Here is a 25,477-nt window from a genome sequence, read left to right as displayed (position 1 = left end):
CGTCTCCTTATGGCTGGTGGAAGTAAAGCTTCGGTCAGAGCTGGGCCCCAAAGTGTCTCCAAACCTCCCAAACTTCGTGGGGATTTGGACTTGGCTTTGCAGGACCGGGACTCCAGGTCCCGGTATCCCGGGAGCGGCAGCTCCCGGCGCTTTCCGCCGGCTGCGGAGCCCCTTTGAATTACGGGGGCAGAACCGGCGGGGGAAGAGCTGCCGGGAGGGGGGACAGAGCTGCCGGGAGGGGGGGTCAGAGCTGCCGGGAGGGGGGGACAGAGCTGCCGGGGAAGGGGGGACAGAGCTGCCGGGGAAGGGGGGACAGAGATGCCGGGAGGGGGGGCGGGAGGGCGGCCTGTGGCATGGGACGCTCGGGGGGGGGCGTGCGGTGCCCCGGCTCCCCGCGCACTCGGCCTGGGCTCGGCTTTGCCCCCGCTTGCGGCTTTTGGCCTAACGGACTCTCTTCTGCCGTGGCCGGGCAGCCTCCGGCCGCAGAGGGCCGGGAGCGTGGCTGCTGGCTGCAGGAGCCCCGCCGGGGGCTGGTTTCGGGGCGCCCCCCCGGGTGCGGGGCCGGCCCGGGGCGGGGGAGCAGCGCGGCTCTGCCGCAGGCTCCGGAGAGGCTGGGATCGGGGGTGCTGCCCCGAGAGCCTCGGGGAGGGCCCCCCGTGCCCACGTCTCACGCTTACTTTTCAGGGTAAAGAGCTCAAAGCTAAATTCAAAGAAAGGGAGCAGGCACTTCGTTTCCAAAAAAGTGGTAAAAATGTATTTGCTCCTTATTAATGCAACTCCAGCTCCTTCTCCAGCGACAGAATTGCTTTCAGACTCCCACAGCTGCCAGCCCGAGCCCCTTCTCCCTGGGCAGCCCGGGCAGAGACACCCCCCCCCCCGCAGGGGGGACCTGCCCCCCGGGAGCCATCGGGCTGGCTCACCCGCGCCCTGACGGAAGGAGCCCGGTTTCCTCCTCCACTCGCCACGCCGCGACCAGCAAACACGCAGCAGCCGCTGCCCGCGGGGGCTGCCCGGGCCGACCCCCCCCCACCCCGCGTCTCGCCGGCCGGTGCCGAGGTCCGCCGCCCCCCTCAGCTCTCGCCCTCCCCATGTCACCCACGCTGTCCCCGGGAGGGTCACGCGTGGGTGCTGGCTGCCTCCTGCCAGCCCTCCCCTGCCTGCGCCCCGCGCCCAGCCCGCCCCGCATCTCTCCGCACCGAGTTTCTTCCGAAAGTCCCTTTGTCCTGAGCCGCGGGGCTCCTCGCAGCAGGGCACAACCACGGGAGGACAGCGGCGACACCGGCTGCTCCCGAGGCCGGGCAGGGCTGGCCGGGCTGTCGCGGCGCCCCCCGGCACGGAGCCGCGGCGGCTGCGGGACGGTGCGTGGCGGGGACGGGCAGCGGGTCCCTCCACGGTGACTCCTCGGGCCACTCTCCGGGCTCTCTCCGGGCCGGTGCCGGGCAGGCGGGTGGGAGGGAGCGTCCCGCGGGGGTGGGGGCTGCCCCTGCCCCGTGGCGGGAGCGGGGGGGGGGGCGGGCGCTGGCGAGGCGGAGGTGGGGGGGCGGCGAGCTGACCCCGGGCAGGGCCCGGACCTCCTCGGGTGCGACAAAGCCGGTGCTGTCACCCCTCTGCCGCGGGGTGAGCGGGGGGGCTCCGGGCGGAGCTGAGCCTCTGCCCCCCCCCGCGGGTCATAGGGCTCCCTGCTCTAAGGGGACGGGCTCCTGGCGCTGCCGCTGCCGCTGCCTCTCCCGCCTGGCCCGCCAGCACACGTAGGCGGCCACCAGCAGGCCCACCCCGAAGATCAAGGTGGCCACCGAGACCACCTTAGCGATGTCCATCTGCGGGCCATTGATGGTGAAGGTGATGCACGTCGCTGCCACGCCGATGACCACGGAGACGATGCCGAAGGGGAAGATGCAGCGGTACCAGGATTTCTCCGTCCCGCCCGTGGCCAGGGCCAGCTTGTTGAGCGTAGCGGTGGAGTCGGTGGCCGTGGCCAGCGGCAGCCCTGCCTTCCCTCCCTGCAGGCAAGTGAGTGAGTTGGACTTGCAGCCCATCATGTTGGCGAGAGAGCCCCGGCGGGCCCAGCGCCGAGCACGGGAGGGCCGGCGCCGGCGTGGGGGGGGGGCGGGGGGCGGCTCCTACATGCCGGGCTCGGGCCGGGGTCGCGGCTGCCGCTGCTCTCACCCCCAGCCCCGGCTCCCGGCTCTTTTGCTGCCAGCCGGGGCGAGGAGCGGGGCGAGGATTGGCGGTGGCAGCGGTGAGCTCATGCCGGTGGGAGGACCGGCTCAGCCTCGCTGCCTGTTAACCGTTTCGGGCTCTGGGCGGGCAGCTGCCTGCAGCCCAGCTGGGATCGCTCTCGGGACGGGTTTTTGCACTTTGCATCTGTTTTCACCAAGCCCGGGCCCTGGCCAGGCCCCGCCGGGCAGGGGAGATGGCCTGGCTGCCGCCCGCGCCCGGCTCCCCCCAGCTCCCCACACCCCTTCGGGCAGTGAAACCCCAAAGGACAGGCCGCGGGACTTACAGCCACTCCCCAGAGCCCCTCTGCCTCCTCCTTGCACAGCACCGATGCCATCACCTCCTTCCAAGGTGCTCTTTCTCCCTGCGTCACCCTCTGCCAGCTTTGCCCCCCGGCACAGGGCTTGGGGGACCCTCACCCATGGACCAGGGGTGGTGGCTGGGCTGGAGAAGGTTCAAGGCTGACTCACTGCGGTGGTGGGACACTGCTGGGGGTGGCACTGGGGTGACCGGTCAGGGCACCTGGAAAGAAAGGGGTTGGAGCAGAGGTGAAGGAAGATTTGGGATGATCGCTGCCTGGCAAGGCAGTGGCAGGGTAGGAGCAGGGAGGGCAGGACACTGAAAGACAGCTGGGCGCAGGAGGGGACCAGCAGAGCCCCGGGAAGGACAGCTCGCCTGGGAAGGGGAGCCAGGGTGCGCTGGCAGGGCTTTGGGAACCAGCACCGGGCCCCTCGGGGACAGCACGCTCTGCTCCCTGCAGTACCCAAATCTTGAATATCAAGATTAATTAATTTTAAACAGCAATGTTAAGCACAGGTAAGTAATGTTGGCTCTGCAGCCTGCTCCAGTGCAGAATCACACAGTTGCAACAGCAGCCGCAGCACGTGGCAAAGCACAGCAGAGCCCAGCGATGCCGCCTGGCCCAGAGCCTGCCCGGGGCTCCTGGGCACGGAAGAGGAGGAGGAAGGGATGGAGATACAAACAGCCTGGAGAGGGTTGAGCACAAAAGCCTCCTGCCCAGCTCTGACTGTCAGCAGAGACTGATTTTTGTGGGCAAAACCTTTTTGTGCCGCCTTTCCTGAGTGGATCAGGGAGACACAGAGACCGGAGCTGGCACGAACAGCTCCCATCTCCCCTCGCTTCTCCTGCACTGATTTCTTTTAATTAGTTTTCCTGAAGAAGAGAGGAAAGGAATGAGCAGCAAACGTAAGAAACCTGGAGCCTTTCCCAGGTCAGAGCTTCCCCCGAGCTCATGGGGCCCAGCTGCGTTCCTGCATCAACTGAGAGGAAGCCAAAAATAAAGGAGAAAACCACATTGTAACAGATGTGGAGCTGTGCAGCAAGAGGGCAGCTGCGGGAAGGTGAGAAGATGGAGGAGCAGAGGAGCTGATGAGACTGACTCGGGAAAAGGGAAGTTTAGGCATTAGTCCAGAGATGGGAAGTGTTATCTCCCTTTTTTGTGGGCATTGCGCTGGCCTACACCATCCCCAGGGAAATCATCCACTCCCGGGAAGGCAGAATAAAGCTGGTTTGAATCAGCCTTTGCCCCTCTCCAGGCTTGCTCTGGAAAGCCGTGAGACCTGTTAGCATGTGAAGGGAGGTGGCTGGATCTGCAGGAGCACTGGGATCTCTCTTTGCCTCTAGTTTCTTAAATAACATCCATAAACAGCAAAAGTGGACATTGATCAGGTATCATCAGATGAATTCCCAAATTTCAGGGAGCGTTTGTGCTCCTGCAGTATTGCCCGAGGCAGCCCGCTGCAGGACACTGGGGACTGAGCACAGAGGGTCTGGCTCTGCAAAGAAATAGCACTCAGAAAATAACTACAGGTAAGTCAGATGTGCAGCACACAGGGCTCTGCACACTGAGAAGATTCTGTTATTTATTCTCCCGATTGCTCATTAGAGGGGAAGAAGAGTCACACAACCCCACCGATCAATGCCCTTTGAGCAGCGAGGGCCAAACTCTGCCTTCTTAAGGCCGATACTTCCCCTTACAAGCGCCATCTCCAGTTTCGAGAAGCTTTGTCAGACTTGCGACTGCTCAGGCTTAAATCTTGTGCTGAGTATTTACCCTAAGCTGAACCCTTGAAGAAAATTTCAGCTAAAATAGTTCAGCTGCTGCTGAGAGCAGGGTCTGGAAGAAAATACTCTGGTGACAAGCCTGGCAATGAGCCACTTTCCAAACCGCTTCTCCAGAAACCAGTGGTGTGATGACACCCCTAAACACAGCCCTACCCCCCCCCTTGAGAGGAGGATGCTGCCACCTCAGCCTGCCCCAGCTGGTCCTGCCAGCAGCCCCATGGCTCCAGCCTCTGCTCAGCAGGTTGGGAAGGACTCTTGGCTTCCGTCAAAACATGACTGCGTCAGTGGACTGACAGCTGTACAAGTTTTTTTAACTGGTGCTGAAGAGCAGTGACTGGCCTTGAAAAAGCAGGTGACAGGCTGGAGCGATGGGCTGAGGCCAACTGTAGGAGCTTCAATAAGGCCAAATGCCGGGTGCTGCACTTGGGCCACAACAACCCCCAGCAGCGCTACAGGCTTGGGGAGGAGTGGCTGGAGAGCTGCCAGGCAGAGAGGGACCTGGGGGGGTGATTGATAATGAGCCAGCAGTGTGCCCAGGTGGCCAAGAAGGCCAATGGCATCCTGGCTTGTATCAGCAGTAGCGTGGCCAGCAGGGACAGGGAAGGGATCTCACCCCTGTGCTCGGCACTGGTGAGGCCGCCCCTCGATGAGTGGGTTCAGTTTTGGGCCCCTCACTCCAAAAAGGCCATTGAATGACTCGAGCGTGTCCAGAGAAGGGCAACGGAGCTGGTGCAGGGTCTGGAGCACAGGTCTGATGGGGAGCGGCTGAGGGACCTGGCGGGGTTTAGTGTGGAGAAGAGGAGGCTGAGGGGAGACCTCATGGCCCTCTACAACTGCCTGAAAGGAGGGTGCAGAGAGGGGGGATGAGTCTCTTGAGCCAAGGAACCAGCGCCAGGACAAGAGGGAATGGCCTCAAGCTGCGCCAGGGAAGGTTTAGACTAGATATTAGGAAGTATTTCTTCACAGAACAGGTTGTTGGGCGTTGGAATGGGCTGCCCAGGGCAGGGGGGGAGTCCCCATCCCTGGAGGGGTTGAAGAGTCGGGTTGACCCAGCGCTGAGGGATCTGGTGGAGTTGGGAACGGTCAGTGCTCGGTTAACGGTTGGACTAGATGATCTTCAAGGTCCTTTCCAACCTAGATGATTCTGTGACAAAACTAAGCTCTAACAGGTTAGAAAAACAACATTTTAATACATCTCAGGTTCTGATCCATGATGAATTTGAATATTTGACTCAGCAACACTGATGTGATCCCACTGTAGCAACCCTGTGCATCTCCTGCATTGGTACAAACCACTGCACCCACTCCTGTGTTAACAGTTGCTTAAAATTATATGGGAGTAACACATAGATATGTACATATACATATGCATGTATACATGCATATATCAAACTCCTCCATATATATACCGAGACATAGCTCACCAGACAGTGTTTCCAGAGCAGCAGCAAGCAGCACTGCCTGCATGTCCGACCGAGGACCCTCTAAAACTCCAGAGGTCATTTAAAAGAAATTTGTTCTGTAAGTACTGAAAGAGCAGATAGCAGAGGTGTGCATCAGTGAGCCATGCTGGCTTTTGCCCCTGGTTTGAAAGGAAAAGCAAAAAGCCTTAGCAGGGCCAGGACAGACCTGCACAGGCCTCAGACTGGGATGGGGTCACCTCCAGGAAACTTCTCACACTCATGTGTAGAAAGCAGCTGGATGAACTTGCCCTTCTCCATTCAAAGAGGCCAAATTCAGGCAAATCTTTCTCCGATTCTGCAGCGGGTTACTATAAAACTCACAAGTGTGCTAAGGCAGAGCGGAAGAGGCTTCAGGTTGGGCTACATGGTGTGAGCCCATTTTTTTGGGGCACTGAATCTTCCCCCCTTGGTGGGGCTGACGGGCTCCTCCACGTGGGCACTCCTTCCCTCCACGCTCCTTCTGCGACTAACGTAAGGGTGTAATTTTCATAGCAGAAATAGAGACTCGCGTGCGTCCTCCTCCCTCTTCCCACAGGAGAAAAGCGCAGCTGGGCCCGGATGAGTCACGATGCAGGAGCCGAGATGGATGACACCCCCCTCCACACACACATATGTACCCACGAGGTATGTGCTGACCCGTCCGGGTGATGGATGGGGCAGCGGGAGCTCTCCCTGCAGCGGGGATGCTGCCACAGCCAGGCTGCAGTGCCCTGGGAGAGGGGAGAGGCTCTGGAGCCTGGCTCTCAGGACTGCAGCAAAGAGCTGTGGGAAGGCAAGAAAAACCTGGAAACAAGTTTCTGTTTCTGAGGAACAGAAAAAGAGCAGAAAGGGTTAATGGCTTTGGTGGGCAATGGAAGGATTGTTTTGAGCGAGAAATCCAGATTCCTAGGAGGGAAATGGAGTTGAAGTGAAAAAGGATGAGGAACCCAGGATCCTTCTAAAACAGATTAATTACTCCATTTTTGAAGTAAGAAAGCCCAGAATCAAATATGCTGCTGACCACCACCAGGGAAGCCCAGGAGGAGCGAGGTGCAGGAGGTGATCCACATCCCCCAGCACTCAGTGCCCAGCACTGGGGCAGCAGGAAGGAGTTTTATGGTGGGGGTCTCTAATTAACCAGAGACACTAACACCAACTTTTTAAAGTAGATGTTAGAAAGCCAAAATGATCTGGAGACCACACGGAACTGCTAAAATAAAGAAGTCAGGGCCAGGATGCACACACCCACACCCTGCTTGCTCTGCTTACAGCTTCCCCACGCACAGCCCATCACCTCCGCCAGCTGCTCAGGATGGGTCCTGCCACAGCCTGGGTGGCCCACACCTCCGTCCTGGAGCTAGTACCACTGTGTAGAAGGGGTTTTTAGATGAAGGAATTATGCCTTATTTTTTCCAGAAACTAGAAGGTAATGGGCCTGGAAACAAGAACAGAAAACAACATATCTTAGGGCAAATAACACCTTTAGGCAAAGATAATCAAAGATAATCTCTGCTATACAATTCATTTATAACCCTGCACTAGTCAAAGAAATAATATATGTGCCCAGCTCATTTCTCATTTTCGGGACACACAGCTCAATATCCTGGGGCCTGAGTGGTAGAAACCCAGCAAACAGCAGCCCTGAATCCTGCGAGAAGTGTGCTCTGAACAAGTGACCCTCACTCATTTAAAAACTAAATACCAACAGACCACACACATTGACATCACACAGAGGAACTCTAAAAAAACAAACCAAAACCAAAACCCAAGACAACCCACAGTAGTTTGTAAGAGCTAAGATATCCCCACAAGGTTTTTTCCCCTGTGGCTCTGTGAGGAAATTAGAAATTCTGCCTTTATTTGGCTGGTTCAGTACAGTTCACGCAAGAGCCACACATTAGATTAAGACCAGGGCAAGAAATACCGAGTAACTATTTATTGCACAACTATCCCCCATAATAAACAAACTTTGACTGCAATAAAAAGTTGCAGTGAAGCAAGAACAGGTGAACATGGCATCAACAACCATGTAGCCCCTGCCATAGATGGTCCAAATCACAGCTGCAACCCAGGACTGGGGCTTTTTCTGAGCTCTCGACTGCAACTTCAACAGTTTTAAGGTAGCCATTAAATATAGCCATTGAATATACCCATTCCATGGACTCGCAAAAGCTACCTAAATATAGAAGGGCAGCTCTTAAGTGCTAAAAGGCTTCAAACCCGGAGGGAGGGAGGAATTACATGGGAGAGGAAATGGTGACATCTGGATTTACTGGAGGCAGCGGCTGTGCCGGGGGACACAGCCACCTCCTGGCACTGGAAGTGCAAGACACACACCCCGGGCAGTGCCTGCACGGTCGCTCAGCACTTGCCATCACCCCCTGGCAGAGGCAGTATTAAGTTTTGAGCGGCTCCATTAATTTTAAGATAAAGAACGGGGAAGAAACTCCTCACACAGCAGGAAAGCTTCATTAAGGAAGCACAGGTGGCCTCTCACAGTCCATTTTAAGTTGCGTAAAACTGGAAAATAGGCAGCAAAATAAATCAGGAGGCACAGTGTTGGATTCTAGTGACCTAAGAAGTATTTTCCAGGTCTATGATTCAGCAAAAGGAAAAAAAAAAAAAAGCGGGGGAATAAAGCGGCAACAGCCATCAGGAAGTGTGGGTCTGAAAATAGCAGCGAAGTGTCACCTTGATCCACTCCAACAAGGGCTTCTGCACAGTGACAAGTTGCTAGGTGACATCGCCCTGCTATTTTGGGTCCGTGTCATTACGCTGCGTGGTGAGCCCCACTGGAGCATCTCCCAGCACCGCCGGCTCAGCACAGGCGGGGAAACCGGCGCCAGCCTGCCAAAGGAACTTCCGAAACAGGGATGGCTTTTGAAATTAGAGATTCGTGTGTCTTACAAGAAAGATGCTTTCCTGTGGATTTAAATATAGATAGGAGCAGATGGAAAAGAATTATTGTATCATCTGCCTGGCAGGAGCTACGGTCCTTCGCAGCGCTGTGCAACGCTGAGCACGTACAGACCTCCCTTGGCGCCTTCTGCCGCTCCTCTCCCGTCACCCATCAGCTGACTACCCCACGTTACACCTCAGCAGGTACTCAACACAAACAATACTGAGAACTAGGTATGATGTAGAAACAGGAAAAAACTGTGAACTAGGAGTAAAGCTGATCTACGGCCGCTTTGTTGATGTCCTCTGCCCCTGAAGAAGATGCTCTGGATACTGGCACGTGGACAGCTTTGGGCAGGCGCTGCCCGGAGAGCTGGACACCAGCAGAGCTTAGTCTGACTCACAGGGCATGCACACTAGTTTTAAGGCTCACAGATAAGAATACATTAGAATAAGCTATTTTACTGCAATTGGTGCTTTAAAAAAAAACCCAAACCACCACAAAATAATGCCATTTTCATTGTCATAAGCAAAACTGAATTACTCTCTGTATATGAAGACCGTGGCACTCGCACTGCTAGGAGGAAGGGAAATGTAGTCACATATGATTCAAATTTCCTTCAAATGACTCCATTAAATCCAGTAGGTTTGCTTTTGCAAGGACGACACAATCACTGCCGAGAGCTTTGTCACCCTCAAGGAGAAGACTCCAGAACAGCGGAGTGATGGGTCGTGACAAACACCATTTAATGCTAGACAAAGCCGTGTAGTTAAGATTGATAATAGTTGCAAGGATTTTGCCAAACACCCCAGATTTCCTAATGACACTAAAAGCGAGCCTTGCAGGCTCACAGAAACACATGGCTATGTTTAAATTTATATGCCTAAACTTGTTAAAATATAAAATACACTATGCCTGATTCATCCCCGCATCCAGCAATTTGAATTCTGTCCCATCACACAGCCAGCACACAAGTGTAATTAAAGCACTGCAGACTATTTATGGTTTCATTAATTTTTTAAAAGGTATTTTTTTGTTTGGGGTTGTGGTGTGGTTTTTTTTTTTTTTTTTTTAGTTATTATTCTTGTGCTCTCTCCTTCTGTGTGTTCATGTGTCTGGTTGGTACAAATACTCAATTCCTCCTGACGGCAGTGAGAGCTGCAAAAGCCCATGGCCTTGCGTGACAGCACTGAGCTGCCCAACAATTTCAAAAGCAAGATTTACTGCTAACATATGCTGTAAGAGACTCCATCTCAAAAGTGAAAAGTGTCGTATATTCTGAAATTTAGAACCTGAAGCAGGAAAAAAAACCCAAACGGGTGAGATCCTCAGATAATGCACTTTTCCAAATTCCAGAGCTACAAGGCTTTGGTGCCAGCTGCATCCAGAGATGCAGTGCAATAGTTTTACTAGAGGGAAAAAGATGACGAGCTGCTACAGAGGTGCAGTGCAACATAATTTACAATGCAGCTTCCCTTGTGGTGGGTAAAGCAACCCTATTTTGAAGTCTTACTGACTTAAATGTGTGCATTAAGTCTCCCTTGTTTTCTTCTTAAACTGGAGATAAAATGAGACTAATAAATTGTTTCCCACTACAACATGCAAGGGCTGAAAAAATCCTAACCAGCAGGCATGAGCACAGCTGGGAGTTTGTGTTCTCAGAAACCAGGAGGGAAGATGTCAGACAGGCTTTTCGCCAGAGTCAGTCTCCTCCACTGACTCAGAGCTTGCTTCTGTTTGCTTTTTCCCTATCCAAACTCCAGATCCACTGATTATCTTTCTTGTTCTGTCTAAAAATAAGTCAAACATCTCCGTTTGCCTGCCTAAATAGCCCACTGCTGTAATTTCTCGCCTTCTGAAATTACAGTTCAAAACTCGCTTTTAATTTTTTTCCCTCCCATTACCAACTCTTTATACCCTGGCATACATGGCACACCGCTTCCCGCTCTCTTCTCTCTAACTGGGCTCAGATTAATTAACAAGCAATAGATTTTTCTTGATTACAATGCTAAAACCCTTCTTTCTTCACAAACTAAAAACAAGATGATAGATCTTTTCTTCCGAATGGTGGTTCTGATGTTACAAAAATAGTATTCGATCTGTATGGTGGATAATAGAAGTTTTAGTACCTATTTAATGAATTGTTTTCATGTCGGACCGAGTCATGATTAGGGCTTTTGTTTTGTGAGGTTATTTTTAATGGAAGTGAAGGAGGACTAGGAAGCTTCCAGTGAAACCAGATGTCAACTGTGCTAGTGTCAGTGTACATGCTTGAAAAAACCCCAGACAAACCCCAAGAGGTCTTCCTCCAGAGAGCATAGATATGGCATAATCAAGCTAATGAGAAAGTGAAATAATATCAATCTCTGTTTTACAGAAAAAAAGTGAAGAGCCCCTGGTGTCAGCGCCACCATCTGCTACAGCCTCTCAGTGACCCCCCCTGGTGATAGGACTCAGGACTGGAAATGCACAGCCATGAACTGGCTGCCTGCCTGCAAAAAAATCCACGTTGGCCCCTCCTGGCTTTCACAAGGCTGTTAAAGCATTTCCAACTCATTGCTTACAGTATACTGAGAATTAAATGCCTTGGGACAGTCTGGACATCCTGCATTACCCACCTTCAGCATCCTCAGCATGGTTTGTACCCACATTTAACCCAACATCACTTTTATCAGAAGCAGATAAAACTTCTCAGCAAGCTTCAGCTGGAAATCCCAAACTCATGCTGAATTCTGTAACTCAGGAAGAGATTGATTTGAGTAAAAAACAACAACAAAAAAAAGATGTGTGTTAAGGGTCGTTTAGATGAGCTGTTGGGGGATGTGGTGTAGGGGAGAACTTTGCAGAGTAGGGCTGAGGGTTGGACTCGATGATCCCAAGGGTCTTTTCCAACCTGAATGATTCCATGATATATAGCTCTCCCCACTATTTCTACAAGCTTTCTGTCTCAGCATTTTATAGCACCATTGCTCTTTCTAGAAACCCTTGACTGGCACAACAGTGCAGCTGCCTGACAAGTTGCTGATTCAGGCATTAATACCTCAGACTTGACTACACGTAGTGTTTTAATTAAGTAAACTGCTCTCTGGAGCTCACAGAAAGCTCATTTGGAGAACACCACCAACAGCGAATTTGTCCTGTACAGAGAGTGCTGGGAGTTTTCCCCCCAGTTCAACACCATCTTAAACTGCTTGTTGGTGAAATTCCCTTATGCTCATACAGTTCCTCTGGTTTTGCCTCTCCGAGCTGCAACCTGTGCTCCACACCTGGGCAGCTGGGGAGTTCCTCCTGCCCTTGCCTCAGTGGTGGGACGTACCCTGTGGCTCGTGCCGTACGTGCAATCATTTCAGCAGGCCACAGGCCGTCATGCTCCATCACTGCTCACACGCTGGCAGACCCCTCAGAAAGGCTGGAAGAGGTGGGACATTCCTCCACACCACTCTTGGTGAGATTTACCTTCTTCCTTACCAAGACTCACATTATTTCTGGTTTAGATGGAGATATCCCTAAAGCCAGACTGTTTAGTCTCTACATGCTGTATCCTCCAAGGAGGGAGCCACAGCCAGCACTTGGTGGCATATCTGATAACATCTGCAGGATAAACCCCTTGAAGGTTTCAACATGATGAACATCCCAACTAACCAAAGATGACCAGTGCATGTGAAATCCTACAAGAGGTCTGCTGATTGTAGTGTGCATTAACAGCGGCACTGCCTCTGTCTTCCCACCAGTCAAATATATTTGCAAAAAGAAAAAAAGTGGAGAAGTTGCAGAGGGGAAGGAAAGGTGGAAGCCGATGGAAAAGGCAAACTGTAGTAGCTGGAAATGCTTCAAGTCACAGATTCTAGAAAGAAAAGAAAAACCCTGTCTCCTCCCAGGAATCCAGCTTCACATCCTTCAGTAGCAGGAAATAAAAACAATCTTTTAAGACTCTACTGTAGGGGACAAAGAAGGAATAAGAGCTGCTGATCCCCCCTGACCCTCAGTGTGCTTTGTCTCTGCTCATGTCTACACAACACCAGTATCACCTATTGCTTTCCAAATATACTGCTCATTTCCTGTATTTTTGTGATACTATCCCCCGGCATCACAAATATTGCCTTTTGTCTTTTTCTCCTCATCTCAATTTGATGCACCAGTATAATTTCTTTCTATAACAACGGCACGTTTGTTTTATAATGAAAAAGAGCCCCCAACCACTGAGTTGCTATTGAATCTTTATCTCCGCTACAGCACAAGACTCATTTGAAAAAGTGAGTCATTCAAATGATTTAAAGTCTTACACATTTATGAAAATTATAAAATGCCTCTCACATGGTGTAGGAAGAGTAATAAAAAAAAATCACACTGCACCCAGAGGCACTAAACAACCCAGCTACCTGCCAGTCACGCTGGCAGCTGTGCTCCCCTTCTGCACCCCTCCTACAGTGTCAGCTTGTCTTTTCAGCTTCTAACAACCCCTGCAACCCCATTTTTGTGGGCTCAGTCTCTTTTTCAAAGTCCTTTCACACCTATGTAGTCCTTGCTGTGGCACTAAGTTACTGCCAATTTACACTGGACTGCTCTATACAAAGAAGCAGATACTCCATGACTCATGCAGCGCTTACAGACACGTTATGGATAACAGCAAGATAATTAACAATATCAAATGTCTCCTCTAAAATTCAAACACGCAGATATTAATGCCCAGGGCAAATGCCCATGTTTAGGAGGCAGTGCCTGTTCCTATGAGCAGCCTTTAATCAATACCTTGTAATCCTCCAGCGCTGTTGACCACAGCACGGTTACCCCCACAGGCCATGCAGATGTAAACCACACAGCACACTGCAGTGGGGAAGAAGGTAACAAATCCCTGCCCTGACTGCATGGGATTTTCGTGGGAATTCAAATACCATCTACAAAGAACTGAATGTAGTGCGATAAAAAAAAAAATAAAGTGGAAGTAAGAGATGCTGATTTTCATCTATCATATGAATGATTTTTAGGGAATTCTGAGTGTCAGAAAGGGCCAAACATTCAGAAGAGACAGACAGCTAACTCTGGTATTAAAAAAAACAACAGAAGGAACAACAAACAGAAGGAAAAAAATAATGACCACTGTCAGCACTGCTAAGAGCTAAAACCCCACCCCAGGCAAACAGGCCTAGTCCAGCTAAGAGATAAGGTGCAAGTCAAACTGTAATAAGCAGTGGCACACAGTGGCCCTGCCCTAAATGGACTCACAAAGTGCTCACAAGCAGAGGTATTGCACTTGACTCTAAAGCTTTGCTTTAATGGTCACGCAGAAACGCCAGGGATTTGGGGATTACAAGCAAAAACCTAAGATGCAGGAGGAAGTGAAGCTGGACCTTTCCCATGGTGACAAAGCCAGAATTGCCACAGAATCTGGGCAGGACATTGCACTAGTCTCTCTGGAAGGCTGCTCCTGCAGCAGCCTCGGCACAGGATGCATGAGGCAGGGGCCCAGTGCCATCTACCGGGCTGCTCCACCGGCTGCCTGCTGTGCAGCTGGGTCCCAAGCACCGAGCGCCCAGCCCTCCTCAGACTGCAGGCACAACCACCAGCTATGATGACACAGCAAAACCCCTTCCGTTGTAGGCGAGGTGTAAGTCCTTCCAAAAGAGTCGTGAAGCTGCCTGCAGGGGCTCTGAACCGAGCAGCGGTGTGAGGGACAGGCTGTGGAGAGGGACTGCACCAGTGGCACCACAGCCCCAGCCCAGCTCAGAGCTGGCACCCACAGCCCAGAGTAGTTCCACAAGAGGCACTACTGTATGTGGCCTGCGCTGCTGCAGATGACATCAAAAAACGACTGTCCGTGATGAGACAGTGACCGCTACAATGTTGGTTGTACAGAGTAACAGGGAAGCAGCAGCTCAGGTTCTCTGGATTTTCAGACGCTGGAAGGCTGTGCCCCACCATGCTGTGGCTGGCTGATCAGTATAAACCATGTTTTATTGCCAGCTACACTGTCTGCATATAGCAGCCCCGTGTCCCGACAGAGGCAGTCAAGAATCTAGAGCCAGCCAGAGAGATGGACCTTGGAAGAAGAGCCCAAACCAGTGTCTACGAGGCCTTGAAGGGGCTTCACAAAACCTCAGGGTTAGAAAGTCATAAAAGTGATATAAAAGAAAAAAAAAACCAAAACAAACCCCTGAAATTTAGTTGGACAAACAGGCAGAGTAAAAAAGTTAATAGAAAAGATTTATTGCTTAAAACTGTCTCTGGTTCTGTGAATGGCTAGCAGGAGGCTCCCACTGGATCAGTCTGCCAGCTCGTCTCTCACCAGCACAGGGAATCGCTTGCCTCCTTCACAGAGCTGCGTGTAAATCGCCCGATAGAGCTGAGCTGCGGAGGCCTCCGGGTGGAGCCTGGCCTCCAGGACAGGCAGCAGTTCTGCCATCATGACCTGGGCAGGAGCAAAGGAGACACATCACCAGAGCCAGCGTGCACTTCTAGGATTGCATGAAGTGAAGTGGCTGCATAACAAGTGAAATCTAACCAGAGCAGTGTGACTAATAACATGCTAATTCAGACAGATACTTTCTTTTGTCATATTTAACAAAGGCAGAGCTGTTCATCCTCTGCTCGTGAAGTACACCAGCAGCCACCCAGCATTCCTAAAGCAGTGAGATAAACAGTGGTGCTGTTCCTCTGCTGCAGAGAAGGCCCAGCGCTGGGATAAGATCAGCATCCTGTGAGAAGCTGAATGTCGTGGTTTAACCCCAGGTGGCAACTAAGCACCACGCAGCCACTCGCTCATTCCTCTCCCCCACGGTGGGATGGGGAGGGGAACCGGAAAAAAGTAAAACTCGTTGATTGAGATAAGAACAGTTTAATAACTAAATATAATAATAATAGTAATGAAAAGGAAGATGAAAGACAGAGAAATAAAACCCAAGAAAAACAAGTGATGTACACCACAACTGCTCACCACCCACTGACCGATGCCCAGTCAGTCTCCTGGCCAACTCCCCCCAGTTTATATACTGGACATGATGTCCTATGGTATGGAATAGCCCTTTGGCTAGTTCGGGTCAATTGTCCTGGCCATGCTTCCTCCCAGCTTTTTGTGCACCTGCTTGCTGGCAGAGCATGGGAAACTGAAAAATCCTTGACTTAGTTAGGGTAAGCGCTACTTAGCAACAACTAGAACATCAGTGTGTTATTAACATTATTCTCACACTGAATCTAAAACACAGCACTGTACCAGCTACTAGGAAGAAAATTAACTCTGTCCCAGCCAAAACCAGGACACTGAAGCTGATGTTGATTCAGGAGCTCTGCAAACACACACCGAAGCACCTACTCACCCAACACTAAGTTCAACCCTTCACTCATGACTGTTCCTGCACCTCCCAGTTGGGCCACATTAATCCAAGACAGACAGGCAAGTGGTCAAGTCCAGCCCAAACAGAACAGAGCTGCACACCTCCCCAGCAGCACAGGCTACAGGGGATGCTAAAGCTGTCCAATATTCCCTGGCCTGGCCTCTGGTTTATTAAGCCCAGCTTGTGATCTCAGTCCATGCTCTCAACCCTCTGGCCTAGCTCAGCATAATTAACAGCACAAAGATCTGGGATTATGACTGCGGCTGACAACTCAAGCACATGTGAACTTCTAATAAAAGAACAAAAGTCAGCCTTTAGTACCCCACTCTTGAATTAATGCTCAGAAAGACATTTTGCCTGGGATGTTTTGTTTTGGTTTTGTTTTTTTTTATTTCCAGCTGGCATCAGCTAATGAAGTCTAAGCAGTCTGCACATTAAAAACCCACACAGCCTACTGTACACACACTGCCTTCTCAGGAGAAGAGTGGACAATGAACTGCACATGTCAGTCACCTCCCTCACAGCATTTTTTTCAGTGGTGGAAACAAAGGAAGACCCAAACAGAATATACAGGGCAACTGCAAGGGGTTCCCTTGCCTGCTCTCCATAAATCTCTGTACAGGGACAGGGAAATAGAACATAAGGATTTTCTATGATTCTTGGCATTCCTCCATGGAAAGGCAACGGACAGGCTTGACCCAGAAACACATACATCCTTTTCCAGGGTATTTATCTTGTACCAAGCCCATTCATTTCACCTGTCCCGAGAATTTCAGCTATTTTGCACACTCTGCACAGAGCTGCTTCAGATACTCAGAGCTCACCCAGCACAAAGCACCTATTTAGATACATGTGCAGAGAAAATTGAGTCACTTGATGAAGCATCAGGCAGCAGGCTTCGGTTACTACTTCATTTTGAGCAGATAAAAATCAAAACCCTCACAATTTATAATTCAGGATTATAGCACTACAGTCCCATTTGAAGACAGGCAGCAGTCTACCTTCAGCCAGAGGGAGGTGTGCTGCCAGTTATGAATAACTCTTCCCTGGCTTACAAAAAATGGCTTTTCCAAAGCCTCTATCATTCAGATCAACAGCAAAGGCTAGGTCAAAGGAGTAGATGTGATTTCACAGATCTTCTCTACCCTTTGCTGTTGCTGGATGAGAACAAGTGATCCTGTGTAGCAAGGACTCTACTCAGGCTGGTGGAGAGACAGAACTCCTATCATGTTCTGACAGGCAGTCTCAGAACAGTAAAGTCAAGATTAGCAGCACAGTGGTTTGATATTTAAAAGGAAAGGAACAGACAGCAGAGGACCTCACTAGCTAGAGGTCATGCAGGAGAGAATGACAGAGTGGTGCCCTAATGGGACTGTAAAGGGCTGCCAAAAGGGGTCTTCAGGCATTACCAACAACATCCTCCACTGTCAAACTCTTTCAGAGTAGCTAAAACAAACAAAAGAAAAATCTTACCAGGAGAGGTCTCTCCTCTGGCCTTAACAAAAAAAGTCAGTCCATTCATCTACAAAGCAAGACACTGATGGCACTTGGACAGGAGGAATAATCATAGAAACACCACTGGGACAGCTGGCTGTGCTGCTGCTCCCCATCAAGACCCAGTATGCCAGCTGTTGCACCACAATTGCCCTTTTCTTGCCCTGCCCCAGGAGCACTAACGCTTTTAAAGACTCACCTTTTGTAAGGCAATTTCTTGGTGCAGCATTGACACTTGCAGCTTCAAGGCAAACAGGTCGCTCAGCTCCTGGAAACTGGAGTACCAAAGGAGAGGCACAGCCAGCATGCCTGCACTGTCACACATCTGTCCCCTGTGAGGAACGTGGGCTGGAGAGCAGCTTCCTACGTCCCCAGTGCAGTCTGGGCACAGCCCCACCTGGGACTCCACAGCTGCCAGGATGGAAGAATTGGCAGGAGGCAGAAATATACAAGTTAAATCTCCATCTGCAGAATTTTTGATCTACTTGCTGTTCCTAGAAATGAATGACTAGTGACCCTGAATTAGTTAGGGTGAGTTCCTCACACACAGCACAATCAGGACATCTTAAGCTATGGCACGAAGTCTCCCCCATCTCTCAATAGCTCCCTCACCAGCCCTCCTGAATTGCAGCAGTTAAAAGCTCCAAGCCTCTCCTGAACACAGATGGGTGGCAAACAGATACCACGGCTTCATTTACCACCAGAGAATTTTACATGCTACATTACCAGTAAGGATGACCAGGAGAAAACTTGTGTTGCTCCCCAGTGTTCTGTGCACAGATAGCAAACTACCCTTCAAGCACAGCTGGCCACATCCATACCTGACTACAAAAACAGGGACTGGCTCACCTGCTCGCAGAAGCTGCAGCTTACGCAGGCACTGGGAAACTATCGTTTGCAAACCCTCCAAGGTTAGAAGACTTTCATATTCTCTTTGCAGAGTGGGATGGTCTAGAAGAGAAGCAGAGGAAAACCAGCAGGCATGAGTAAACTAAAACCTTCTTCCCCAAATACCAGTTTCCGGAATGACCTTGGGTTTACCAGCCCTCATTTTAAGCAGAGAATGCTCCCGTCCCTCATGTCCCGCACATGCCAAGAACATAAGACACATGGAACTGGAGCACACTGAAATAATCCTTATTCCACCTTCTGTCCCCTCCACGCTGCTTTTTTTCTCCTTACCTGCAGGCTCAGCTTCCACATGCTGGCTCAGAAGGGAGGGGACATCCTGGAGGACCTTTAATTCCTCCTCTATCTCTGCAGGACTGAAGGCAGGCATCGGTGAACAAAACTCAAAACAGCAGCAGCTTAAGGAAGGTTTCACACCATGAGCTCTGTGTGCTGCCCCGAGCCCTGAGCCAGGCTAGCTGGAATCAGGGGCAGTGGGAATGGCCCCTGTGGCATCGCAGGGGGAAGGCGAGGACAGCACAGCTGTGTATGGCATGTTTGCCTTGCGGCCTTGTTTGTCTGGATCAAAAGTTTTATGACTGCTCAAGAGCTGCACTATGAAAAAAACACTTCCTAGAGACCCAGCTTGAACTCCTGTTATTGGAGCCGTAACTCTCTCCAGATGGGAGCACACTGCAGAGTGATTGCACCCGGTGCCTGCTATACCACACCACGTGCTCGTGGAAGGGGGCGGTGAGCTGAGAAAGGATACAGTTGTCTGGATCCTCTCTATAAAACGGTTCCTTGCAGCTGCTGCATCTGCACTTGTTTGGCAGAGACGACATTTCTCCCAGGCCCTGAAAATTCAAAAGGGGCAGGAAGTGGAGGAGTTATGCTCCACTATCCCAGACAGTGCTCACATTGAGCTGCAACACACCAATATGACATACCAGCACTTCAAATACAAGCATCCTCCTTACCCCCCTCTTTTACAGGTTATTGACTAGCCATTCCCCCCTCATTTTTGACAGCTGGTATTAGAACAACAAGGACACCCTGAAGAAAGCATCAGATGTCACAAAACACCTATTTCTCAACTTGTTTTGAGGGGAAGGATTTACAGCCATCAGAAGAGACACAACACATTTCTATAAGCAGAATGTGAACTTGCAGCCTATCACTAATTCTGTTGAATCACCCTACCTATGTTTTTTATCCTACAGGAAACAACAAAACTTCCCTTCCTTTCTTGGATTTCTGTACATTTACTCTGTTAGTAAATGTGTACAAAAATAGCAGCGGACAGGACAAATTCTCACCCTAGTTTTTACCACAGCGATTCCTTCATGTACCAAACTTCCTTGAGACTCTCCTTTAATTTTTTTTTGGACAAAGTGATATGTTTGGCAAGAAGCACGACAGTAGTGCGTCAGTACCAGGGACACAGAACATAGAGGTTTGAGGACAGTATCATGAGTAAGCTGGCTAGGACCTTGTATCAGAGACCAGTTTTTAAAAGAATGTGTTAGACAAATAATAGCACTACCAGAGAGGTGCATTTCACTTACGGAGTCCAACATCCCCACCGATGCACTGTCCCCATAATATCCTTTATGTGAAGGACTGCTTTAAAGAGCAGTGCATCTCAGCCAGTCTCCCAAAACCTGCTGCAGTAAGTGAGAGCCATCAGGAGGAAGCTTAAAATAGTTATGCAGCGCATGACTGTCTAACCTGAGCGTGCATGTGTCTTCTCTCCATCCAAATGGATCTTTTAAATCATGATAGAAACTGCAGTTTTCAGAAACACATTATGCAAAGAAATAGCAAGGTTAACGGAACAGCAAAGAAGTTACCAGGCAAGATGCATTGTCTCTACAAGGGATATTTAGAGCAAAGGTTATTTTCAATCTGTTGCAGAGTTGAAAGTAATAGTGAAGAGTGTAAAATTACACCGAGTGATTAGGATGCCAAAGGGCTCAATTTACAAGTGAAAATTAAGGGAATCAAGTCTTTACGATTTGCTGAAGGGCAACTAACAAATTGGTGTCTGATAAATAACAGTTCCCAAGAGGAGGAGGAATTCTTAAAGGGTAGCACAAGAGGCCATAGTTAGATTCAAGATGGGGTTTAAGCTTAATATCTGTACAAACCACATAATGAAAAGTCTCCAGAATTACAGCAAGATTTCTCAAAGGAAACGGTGGGAAACCCTTCCAGAGGACTAGAGCACCGAGTTCACCAGAAACCAAACTACCTGCACCATCAGTGCAGTCACATTTTAATTGGCTCTATTTAAGAGTTCATCAGCAGGAATCAGCCTCAAACACACACAGCCACGGTGCTTGCAGGCTAGAGAGGTGCCCCAGCAGAGCAGTTCAGGTCCACATCTGGTTGGGAAATTCTTTCATCGCACAAGGTATACAGGCACCCACCCCACTGGATTTCCTGCCTTCAACAAGTATATGGTACCAGCAGACACTTCTGCAGCGCTGTTAAACCCACAATTAAAGCATTCTAGTACCTTTACAACTCCAGGATTAGCAGGGATTAACACTCTGAAAACAAAAGTAGCACTAGTGGCTAGAATAACATGAAAACACATATCCTCAGCAACAGCCTTGCAGAGACACACTGTATCGGCCCACTCCTGCTCTCAATTCAGACCCCACACGCTGTGGGGTCAGCGCACCCCGTAACCCACAAACCAGCCAGATCTCCCCCATCTGACCCCTCTTCACAGCCCTTAAGCAGAGGGTAGTTCTGGACTGGACTGATCCAATCAGGCTGGGCTTACCTGGAGTTCCTGGAATAGGCCTTCCTGTAGGGAAGGGGTAGCTTCAGCTGGCATCTGCGGAACAAGAGAAGCATCAATCCTGACAGCCAGAGAGCAGTGGAGCCTTGTCTTCAAACAGAGAAAATGACATTTTGTCTAACTTGAAATTAATTTAGCTGTAATAGATGTCAGCAACCCTGGAGACTGAATCCACCACTGCCTTCAGCCTGCCCTGAAGGAAGGGGGATCAGTCTGCTCATTCATTTCCACAAGCATCACTGAGCTGAGTTGGGAGAGCTCCTGCATCCTACCACCAGCCATCAGAGGTTCATCCAAGGTGAGAAACTGGGAGCAAAGCTCTGAAAAGGCAGAGTACATGCATGGAACAACATATTCAGGGAAGCTGATCAATACAGACATGAGCACAAGTAGGTCTCCCTGACACTGTTGCCATACCCAAGCACGACAAGGCAGCTTTGCTTAGCACCATAAACACTCAAAGGAATGGGAACAGGACATTTCAGCTTCCATGGGAATATGCATCTCAAGCCCAAAGCAGAATAATCCCTAACTTGTTATTAGAAAAACATGTGGGTTGGCAGTTATAGCCAGAGTCACATGCAGACTATGAACACAAGACCACAGTTGGGATTTTAAGTAAATAAATATTTGAATCCAGATTCCTGTTCCCCCAGCAACTGTCACTCAGTGTCCTGTGTCCGTTCCAACACCACGTGAACAGCGATAATTTCCTCCCTGCACAAACACAAGAGTTGGGTTGTGGCATCTGAGAACTATTTCTCAAAATTTTCCAGGGAAAGGCATATATCAGATCTGAACTTAACTGTTTCTTTAAAGCAAAGAGTACACAGAAAAGAATATAGAAGTTATTTAAACAAGACAGACTGGACTGAATGCAAAGCCAATCTTCGAAGTATTATTTTGCCAATTTTCCACAGAGGATCTCAGTAACATCCACTTCATAATTCTTCCCACACCAAACACTTGCCACAACTGCATTCTAGTCAATACTGATTTGTGTAGTTACACGGGCAGTATCTTACAGGTTAAAGTGGATAGTATTAAACCCAGATGCCATCCCTCCAAACAGCATTACGCATATGAGTGAGAGAGCGTGCATGTAAGCATGCAATTTAAAAAAAAAAATAAAATCAATAAGCTGTAATAGAAAGTGCACTCAGAGGAGAACTAAAGCTCATGAAAACTCTGTGGGGACAGCTTTCCAAAACAGTCACAGGGGGCTATGAAGTATCAAAAGTCTTAATTAAAGACTTTCAACATCCCAACCATCCACTTACTCAATCACAATAAAGGCTTTTAAACTGTAAAGGATCCTTCCTCTTGAGAAGGATCTGAGGAGCGGTGAAACCAAGCTGGGTCCTACAGAGCAGGAGAAGAGACCAAGCTTTCCAGATGTGCTAGTCTGTATCAAGCAGAGCAAGACAGAGGTGCCCATCTCTCAGCACTTACCTCTTTTCCTGCAGGGTGACTGTCTGAGGTGAGGTGACCCTTCCCAATACACCTTCCATTGTAGGGTCCTCCTCCTTTTTGCTGGACTCTCCCAGGAAACCACAATGTTTCTTTCCTGCATCACATAACTGCTTGCCAGCAGCTACAGAGTTCTTTCTCCCTGCTGAATGACCTATGGAAAAGCTTTGCTGCTCATTTGGAGCAGATTTGGACAAGCCAGGTGTCTTTTGGGGTTCGGCTGAAGCACAGACCTCTCTGTCACTGATTGCTGTCCTATGACTCCTTCCTTGTTTGCAAGACACCCCTTTCAAGGAGCTCTTCCCAGCTGTCCTGGGACCTTGAGAAACACATCTGGCTGGGGCTTTCCTTTGCAGTTTTTTCACATCTGGGTCAGTCCTATAAGGGGCTCTTAGCTGGTATGGAGAAGGCTTCTTCAAAGAGGCAGGTTTTTTGCTTACAGCTCTCACCTTTGTGCTCTCAGGAACATCCTGAACAGGTACAGGAACTTGCTGCTCTTCAGCATTCTTAGGGGCAGGTCCCTCACCTGCAGATTTCTCTCCCGTAGCCTCCTGGACCTCTAATGGAGTTTTCAAGATGCTTTTCCTGACTTTCAGTGCCTTCTCTAAGGCCCTGTTCAGCAGTTCCAGCTCCTCCAGCTCCTTGGGTGAAGGCCTGTTCTCTGCAAGAGGAGAAGACACATCAGAAGGTCCAAACCTGGATCTTCCCCATTTGTCTTTACACCAACTTGCTCTTCCAGGTACCACAGAAGGAAATTGAGCCCCGTGAATGGTGCAGTGGGTATTTTGGCCACACTCCCACAGCAACTACACACAGGATCCAAGCAAGCTTGCCAAAGCCTTGAAGGCCCAGGATGGATGCGAGTCACAGGAGGAGACAGTTCTCCCAAATCCACCTCCCCTTCGCCAACAAGTGACAATCACCACATCTCAGTCAGGCCTGCAGGCACTTCACTGCTGGCCTTAGTTACTGTGACACGACTCCAAGCTAACACCAAGGGGAAAGCAGGAGGAAAAGGCTAGAGGGGGGGCTTTAAGTCGATGCAGAGCACTGGAAGGACTTCTAACACCGAAGCTGGCTCAACCCCAGTCAGGCCCAGGGCCTGTGTGACATCAGGAGGCACCAGAGGGAGAGGGAAGCGCTCACCATGTCCACTGCTGGAGCCGGCCTCTGGCTGCGACGGCTCCTCTTCCTCACTGCCCCTGGGGGGAGGTGAAGAAACATAGCTCCAAGGGCCAGCACTGCTGTACACGGACGGGCTCAGCTTCCCCCGGGCCCTCCGACGCGTCTGAAGGGCACCAGGGACCCCGGACTCCACCGCCTCCCTCCCGGCCCGGGTCTGGGGCAGGGCCGCCCGGGGGGACCCCGTGGGGCGGGGATCAGGCCGTGCCCGGGGCCGCACTCACTCACCAGGGCCGCAGGAGGACCCGGCTCCGCGCCGCCCGCTGCTCCAGCTCCTGCCGCCGCTCCGCGCCTTCTCCCAGAGCCACCGCCAGCGCCGCCGCCGCCCTGCAAGGCCCAGCACCATCAGCGGCCCGGCACCATCAGCGGCCCGCCGGGGCTCCCCGGCCCGCCCGCGCTCCCCGCCCCGCTCTCACCGCCGGCCGCAGCCCGCAGGCAGCATGGCCGCTCCGCTCCGGTCCTGGCCGCTGCACCGGGCCGCCCCGCACGCCGCCGCCGCAGCCACACGCGCTAACCCCCACACCGGCACTCGCGCTGCTTATCGCCCTGCCAGGACCTGCGGGGCGGGGCGTGTCGCGGCGCGGGGCTCTGAGGGGAAGGGCGGGCGCGGTCTCGCGGCTGGGGAGCGCGGCCCCGGGGGGGTCCCGGGGTGTCCCGGGCTTTGAGGGTCTCTGTGCCCGCCCAGGGACGGGCGGCCGAGTGACGGAGATCCCCGCGGCCCACCTGACCCAGGGAAGCCGTTTTTTTCCTCAATGGGTTCAGCGCCTCTGTGAGGGGAGCCGGCCGGCCTCGGGAGGGGCTCAAAGCGCGCTGGCAGGGCAGCTCCGCGTGGCCGCGCTCTCCCGAGGGCCGCGGCACGAATGAGCTTTTATTTCTCTGGGCCTTTGCAGCGGCTGCTGTGGAGCCTCCTGAGAACACAGAGCGCGCCCGGGGGGAGCCGGCCCCCCCCGGCCCGGCTGCACAAGGCCCGCAGCGGCTGGAGATTGAAGTCAGAGCGTCACCGGGGCTGTGTGTCCGTCTGCTCGTGTCCTGCCCACGGACGGGGCCCTCGTGGGGATCCCCAGGTGTGTGGGACCGGCGTGGGGACAGCAGAAGGGCCAGCAGTGCAGCACCCCAGGCTCCACAGCTGCTTCTGCCGCCTTTGGGCGGCAACACCAAAGAGGCAAATCTGTTTTGTTTTTTTGTTTTTTTTTTTTTGATGGGGAGAGAGGAATCTGCCTTGTTCTGCGCCTGTGGAAGCTGCCCGGTTGCTAACACGATCTGTGTTGACAGCGGAACGCCGCAGGGATCCCGTCAGGGTGCAGCTATTGCACACCCAAAGTGCCCATAGCTGGCACTCGGCGGTGCCTCTGCCAGGCAGCTGAGGAGCAGGAATCCAGTCCTCTCCCTTGCACAGCAGAATCAAAAATTTAAAAATTTAGGCAGTAGGAAAGAAGTGGTTCTTCACCTTTGAGGGCTGAATCTTCAGGTTGAGATGTTTGTGATTTCTCTGTGGCCAAGTGACCACAGACTCTTCTAAAAAGGTGAGAATTCCAGGTGACTCATGGACTTTAAAACCCCTTATAAAACATGACAAACGTATCAATAAAATCATGGAATCGATGACAGCACATTGTAGGCTTCCACTGTCACCATCACAGCATAGTTCCAGGTGTAATAT

The 25,477-nt window shown here is 51.3% G+C and overlaps 2 protein-coding genes across 5 annotated transcripts; both read right to left on the bottom strand.

Annotated features, from left to right (window-relative positions):
- Nucleotides 1–727: 727 nt before the first annotated feature.
- On the bottom strand, nucleotides 728–5,832 carry LOC141950606 (transmembrane protein 100-like). The gene is made up of 3 exons (XM_074885689.1): nucleotides 5,727–5,832; nucleotides 2,504–2,739; nucleotides 728–2,000 (listed from the first exon to the last, which is right to left on the bottom strand). The coding sequence occupies exons 2-3, from the start codon at nucleotides 2,552–2,554 to the stop codon at nucleotides 1,668–1,670; spliced, it is 384 nt and encodes a 127-aa protein (XP_074741790.1). The 5' UTR covers nucleotides 2,555–2,739; nucleotides 5,727–5,832; the 3' UTR covers nucleotides 728–1,667.
- An 8,991-nt stretch (nucleotides 5,833–14,823) lies between these two features.
- Nucleotides 14,824–24,337, bottom strand: TEDC2 (tubulin epsilon and delta complex 2). 4 transcript variants are annotated; one of them, XM_074885684.1, is made up of 10 exons: nucleotides 24,234–24,337; nucleotides 24,046–24,144; nucleotides 23,782–23,837; nucleotides 22,618–23,296; nucleotides 21,148–21,255; nucleotides 19,126–19,210; nucleotides 18,648–18,756; nucleotides 18,315–18,416; nucleotides 17,665–17,876; nucleotides 14,824–15,049 (listed from the first exon to the last, which is right to left on the bottom strand). In XM_074885684.1, the coding sequence occupies exons 1-10, from the start codon at nucleotides 24,257–24,259 to the stop codon at nucleotides 14,903–14,905; spliced, it is 1,623 nt and encodes a 540-aa protein (XP_074741785.1). In that variant the 5' UTR covers nucleotides 24,260–24,337; the 3' UTR covers nucleotides 14,824–14,902. The 4 variants fall into 4 exon arrangements, with proteins under 4 accessions (XP_074741785.1, XP_074741786.1, XP_074741789.1 ...); XM_074885685.1 differs by having other exon boundaries at nucleotides 21,148–21,201; nucleotides 24,234–24,335; XM_074885688.1 differs by lacking the exon at nucleotides 19,126–19,210 and having other exon boundaries at nucleotides 18,648–18,730; nucleotides 21,148–21,201; nucleotides 24,234–24,336.
- Between the last annotated feature and the right edge of the window lie 1,140 nt (nucleotides 24,338–25,477).

The sequence above is a fragment of the Strix uralensis genome, chromosome 16 (assembly GCF_047716275.1).
Source record: "Strix uralensis isolate ZFMK-TIS-50842 chromosome 16, bStrUra1, whole genome shotgun sequence".
NCBI classification, from domain to species: Eukaryota; Metazoa; Chordata; class Aves; order Strigiformes; family Strigidae; genus Strix; species Strix uralensis.
The sequence above is the reverse complement of the archived record's forward strand: the minus strand, read 5'-3'. Positions and strand labels throughout refer to the sequence as shown.

What these genes read in the sequence shown, in the direction of transcription:
- LOC141950606 (XM_074885689.1), bottom strand. Translation starts at nt 2,554, where the DNA reads ATGGCATCGGTGCTGTGCAAGGAGGAGGCAGAGGGGCTCTGGGGAGTG. An exon ending in AGGGGCTCTGGGGAGTGGCT is followed by an intron (nt 2,001 to 2,503) that starts GTAAGTCCCGCG and finishes ACTTGCCTGCAG; the next exon opens with GGAGGGAAGGCAGGGCTGCC.
- TEDC2 (XM_074885684.1), bottom strand. Translation starts at nt 24,259, where the DNA reads ATGCTGCCTGCGGGCTGCGGCCGGCG. An exon ending in GCCTATTCCAGGAACTCCAG is followed by an intron (nt 19,211 to 21,147) that starts GTAAGCCCAGCC and finishes TTGAATTTTCAG; the next exon opens with GGCCTGGGAGAAATGTCGTC. An exon ending in AAGAAATTGCCTTACAAAAG is followed by an intron (nt 15,050 to 17,664) that starts GTGAGTCTTTAA and finishes GCTCCTGCCCAG; the next exon opens with GTCATGATGGCAGAACTGCT.